Source organism: Argopecten irradians, chromosome 1, assembly GCF_041381155.1.
Source record: "Argopecten irradians isolate NY chromosome 1, Ai_NY, whole genome shotgun sequence".
Classification (NCBI taxonomy): Eukaryota; Metazoa; Mollusca; class Bivalvia; order Pectinida; family Pectinidae; genus Argopecten; species Argopecten irradians.
This window is the reverse complement of record NC_091134.1, coordinates 14,444,573-14,449,876: the sequence shown is the minus strand read 5'-3', so window position 1 is coordinate 14,449,876 and position 5,304 is coordinate 14,444,573. Positions and strand designations below refer to the sequence as shown.

The 5,304-nt window shown below is 40.9% G+C and overlaps 1 protein-coding gene across 1 annotated transcript; it reads right to left on the bottom strand.

Annotated features, from left to right (window-relative positions):
• Window positions 1-1,773: 1,773 nt before the first annotated feature.
• Window positions 1,774-2,970, bottom strand: LOC138309708 (uncharacterized). Its single transcript, XM_069250928.1, has 2 exons — window positions 2,743-2,970; window positions 1,774-2,191 (listed from the first exon to the last, which is right to left on the bottom strand). The coding sequence occupies exons 1-2, from the start codon at window positions 2,968-2,970 to the stop codon at window positions 1,973-1,975; spliced, it is 447 nt and encodes a 148-aa protein (XP_069107029.1). The 3' UTR covers window positions 1,774-1,972.
• Window positions 2,971-5,304: the final 2,334 nt, after the last annotated feature.

Genomic DNA, 5,304 nt, shown 5'->3' with positions numbered 1-5,304 from the left:
ATACCGCAGTACCCATAGAAACAAAAGTCCAATGCCACTTCACTCTCGGGAACCACAGTCCACTGTCACCTCACCTCGGAAAACCACAGTCCAGTGTCACCTCACCCTCGGATACCTGTACCCATAGAAAAAAGTCCAATCCACTTCACTTCGGGAACATGTCACCTCACCCTCGGATACCGCAGTACCCATAGAAACAAAAGTCCAATGCCACTTTACTCTCGGGAACCACAGTCCAGTGTCACCTCACCTCGGAAAACCACAGTCCAGTGTCACCTCACCCTCGGATACCGCAGTACCCATAGAAACAAAAGTCCAATGCCACTTCACTCTCGGAAAACCACAGTCCAGTGTCACCTCACCCTCGGATACCGCAGTACCCATAGAAACAAAAGTCCAATGCCACTTCACTCTCGGGAACCACAGTCCACTGTCACCTCACCTCGGAAAACCACAGTCCAGTGTCACCTCACCCTCGGATACCGCAGTACCCATAGAAACAAAAGTCCAATGCCACTTCACTCTCGGGAACCACAGTCCACTGTCACCTCACCTCGGAAAACCACAGTCCAGTGTCACCTCACCCTCGGATACCGCAGTACCCATAGAAACAAAAGTCCAATGCCACTTCACTCTCGGGAACCACAGTCCAGTGTCACTCACCTCGGAAAACCACAAAGTCCAATGCCACTGTCACCTCACCCTCGGATACCGCAGTCCAAAAGTCCAGCACTACCTCAACACAGTCCATGCAGTCACTCACCTCGGAAAACCACAGTCCACTGTCACCTCACCCTCGGATACCGCAGTACCCATAGAAACAAAAGTCCAATGCCACTTCACTCTCGGGAACCACAGTCCACTGTCACCTCACCCTCGGATACCGCAGTACTCATAGAAACAAAAGTCCAATGCCACTTCACTCTCGGGAACCACAGTCCAGTGTCATCTCACCTCGGAAAAGCACAGTCCAGTATCACGTCACCCACAGAAACCACATTCTAGTGTCACGTCACTGTCGGAAAACCACAGTCCAGTGTCATCTCACCTCGGAAAACCACAGTCCAGTGTCACGTCACCCGCGGAAACCACGGTCCAGTATCACTTCACCCTCGGAATCCACAGTCTAGTGTCACGTCACCCGCAGAAACAATAGTCCAGTGTCACTTCACCCACAGTCCAATGCCACTTCACAATCGGAAACCACAGTCCAGTTTCACTTTACCCACGGAAACCACAGTCCAGTTTCAAGTCACACTCGAAAACCACAGCCCAGTGTCATTTACCCTCGGAAACTTCAGTATAGTGTCACTTCACCTTCGGAAAGCACAGTCCAGTTTCAAGTTACCCTCGGAAAGCACAGTCCAGTTTCAATTCACGATCGGAAAGCACAGTCCAGTATCACTTCACCCTCGAAAAGCACAGTCTAATGTCGCTTCACCCTCGGAAACCACAGTCCAGTATCACTTCACAATCGAAAACAACCGTCCAGTGCCACTTCAACCTCCTCGGAAACCATAGTCCAGTGTCATTTCACCCTCGGAAACCAGTCTAAACTCCACTACGCTTCTTGAACCATAAAGTTTCCCATCGATTTAATGTATTTGACACACTCCTGACACGTTAGTATAGTCACTTTATATATTTCTAGAATTTGGGAAATACATATTCCTGTCGAGTCTTTCGACCAGGAATCGAATCTAGGACGCCGTTGTGATAAACCTACGGCTACACCTATCTGAAGGCAATACTCCTATGTACAGTATAAGTCACACCAGTTTTTGTATATTTACAGACTTACATAAAATAAAACACGTTTTCTCGATTTCCATAGATAATCTCTCAACTTAGATATTGCATACACCCTGTTTTGTAGAATATAGCATTGCAGCTTTAACCACATTTGGTTGCGTTCTGGATTTATTCCTCCCAGTAGTTTGCAGTAGTCGATGCGGAGGGATATCCCAGTGTTTTACATATCCTCCATTGATATTTCACACAGACTCCAGTCGTCGTGATTGTTACTTATCAGGACGATCTGAACGTCAGTACACCGGGACGGTGAGGGACATTTACATTGTAGTTCACACCGAGTGAGTGTGTTTACTGTTGTACTCGTCACAAACTTACAGAATACCAAATCTGAGTCGACACTACATTGGGTGTTGTGACACGGACCAGACACTCCAACCTGTATGGAAAAGGGTAATTGGTTTAAACATTACATTGATGCTTGATTTTGTTCATTATGTTTAACGTCCTATTAACATAAGCTACTCATTTATCCCTTTTAATAGTGCAATCTCACTGCAGCATGCCGCCGAAAAAACTGCAAGATGTGATGAGAAAAGACGGACTGACACAATGCTAAACGTTCAACTCCCGGGTATACAGATCACGAAATATTTAAGACATTTAATAAACATTTATTACATAAAGACATTTTAAAAACCATACACATTTGAAATTTACATATGCTATTGAATTCGGCGTATGCTTTCAATGACATTGATATTTTATAACGATTGCTACTGATAAAGAAAATACAATCTTAGATATTGATGTACAGATGAAATATAGAGAAATAAGTCGCTTAAAAACCTGTCTTAACTAATCTAGGACAAGATTACAATTTTAATGGAATCAACAAAGAAACCATGAGTTACATCAGGGTGCGCTACCGGTCTGATATTATCGTTTGTGGAAGCTGAAAATATATTTAAAGAATCATCTCAAGCTTACCATCAGCTGTTTCGGCCCAATACGGGCACATTCTATCGCATCTCCAGTGACTCTAACTTTAAATTTCTGTGACGTCACACCGACGAGACTCAGTTTGGTAAACCTGAGCCAAAGCAAGGAGGGAGAATCGCCCGGCAAAGGCAAAGAAAAGCACGTGTTTAAATCCTGATCCAAGATGTAAGGCACACTTTTTCTAATCACTCTTTTTGTATCTTTTTCTATTTTCATATAATCTGTAACTGGAAAAAACATATACCTATACATATACCATGTACCTTGATAAGTGAATTGGAAACAAAGCTATAATCTAAAAACGCAAAATTACATGTAAATGAGTAATTAAATGCATCATAAAACTGTTATATTTCTTGCAGCGAGATTAAAGGTTGAACTTTCATAAAAATTATGAATAAGAAAACAGGTACTTAAGATATCAACATAAGAGAAAAAGGTATAATTACTACAGGGACTAAAGTACGTGTATAAAGAACACCTATTAACAGATAATTTTGTTTGTTTGTTTGATTAATTAACGTCCTATTAACAGCTATGGTCATGTAAGGACGGCCTCCCATGTATGCGGTGTGTTGCGTGTATGTTGTACGAGGTGCATGTTTTGGGAGACTGCAGTATATTCATGTTGTGTCTTCTTGTATAGTGGAACTGTTGCCCTTTTTATAGTGCTATATCACTGAAGCATGCCGCCGAAGACACCAAGCAACACACCCCACCCGGTCACATTATACTGACAACGGGCGAACCAGTCGTCCCACTCCCTGTATGCTGAGCGCTAAGCAGGTGCAGAAACTACCACTTTTATAGACTTTGGTGTGTCTCGACTAGGGGACAGAACCCAGAGCCTTCCTCACAGGGGCGAACAGATAAACAGATTTGTATGACTGCTTATGTAAAATACACCCAGATGCCACACAAAAGGTAATTCCTGGACAAGTCATAACTCTAATGTAAAAAACAACACCACAACACTGAACATGTCTAACCTCAAACTTAAAGTACCTGCTGCGCCTATTGCACGATATCGTAATAGGCGACTGGGCATCTTTGTTTGTTGCGCATTCGGCGAGGTAAAATTAAAATTTGCTAAGTTAGCGAATTTTAATTTTACCTCGCCAAATACGCAATAGAAAAAGATGCCAAGTCGCCTATTACGTTAGTTGACTTTGCTTTACTGATTAATTAATGGATTATTAATTATATTTCGGCAAAAAAAAAAAAAAAAAATTGAACCGAAGAGATATGCTTACAGTGCTGCCATACGGTAGTGACATCACAGATGACAGTACAAGGTGGGGCGCTGAAGTAAAAAGAAGAAATCACCTTCGGGTATTCAAACATGTACGTATTACTACCAGGTGGCCACTGAAAAAAGTGAAGCATTCATGCAGTGAAAGCTAGCCTATATTGTATTTGCATATAAGAGATTTATCTGCATCTACATGTATTACTTCCAGGTGCCTACTGGAAGAACATATCAAACATAACTAGTCTTATAAAAAATGGTTAATTTTCCATTATGTTTTTGACAACGTACTTTCTACATGCTAAACATAGTATTTTTTTTAGGGTTTTATCATCATGTCATTCTTTACAGTGTCCACAAAATGTCTATTTAAATAAAAACATATACAATGTCGTGTCAACAAGAATACGAAAATATGTGACATCTCGTGATAATTACCAAGACGTTGTGGCCGACATCAGGGTGATTCTATAACATGTTTTGCTTTTGGTTTATTAGGTTTAACATTGTTGTGTTAAAATCTATGTTTTGGTAGGCTGTAATATATTTGTGTTTTGTCTCCGTGTAAAAGTGAAATATTTGACCCTTTTATAGTACTACCCCTGAAGACTCTGGACGTATGATGTGTGTATTGTATGTTGTGAGCAAAAAATGTATTTTAACAAAAATATTGTACTAGTAATTACGAAATACAGAGATTTATACCAGTGGGCAGTGATTAATGTATCATTAGGCAAAATTTGGCATTTACAACAAAAACTTTCAGAAATAATCGTTCATCAGAAAAAAAACCCCTTCATATCAATCGTGTGCAAATCGTATGTGTGTTGTTGGTGAGATAAGTTTGTATTTCTTATGAAATTCGAGGTAACGGCATACGTTTACACATTAAGGTGAAAGACACGAGCGAAAATCAACCTACCGTTACGTTCTCTTGGTGGAAGTAAGATCCATTTCTACTATAATGGTAGGTAAGGTCACTGGCGGCGACACTTTGTACTTTTTTAACAGATGTCATCACAATGATATCTGGATAATGTTTCTACAACGAAGCGGATACATTATATGGTATTTGATGTGACCAAGAGGCTCATGTGCCTTAACGATCAGGTGTTTTGAAACAATGAAATAATGATATAATCACTTATCGAATATACTGCAGTCTCCCAAAACACGCACATTATACACACCGCACGCATACACGAGAGACCGTTCTTACATGACTCTCGTTAATAGGACGTTGATTAATGAAACAAAAACACTATATATTAGTCTGTTGTGCCAATAAGGTTCGTTAAGTC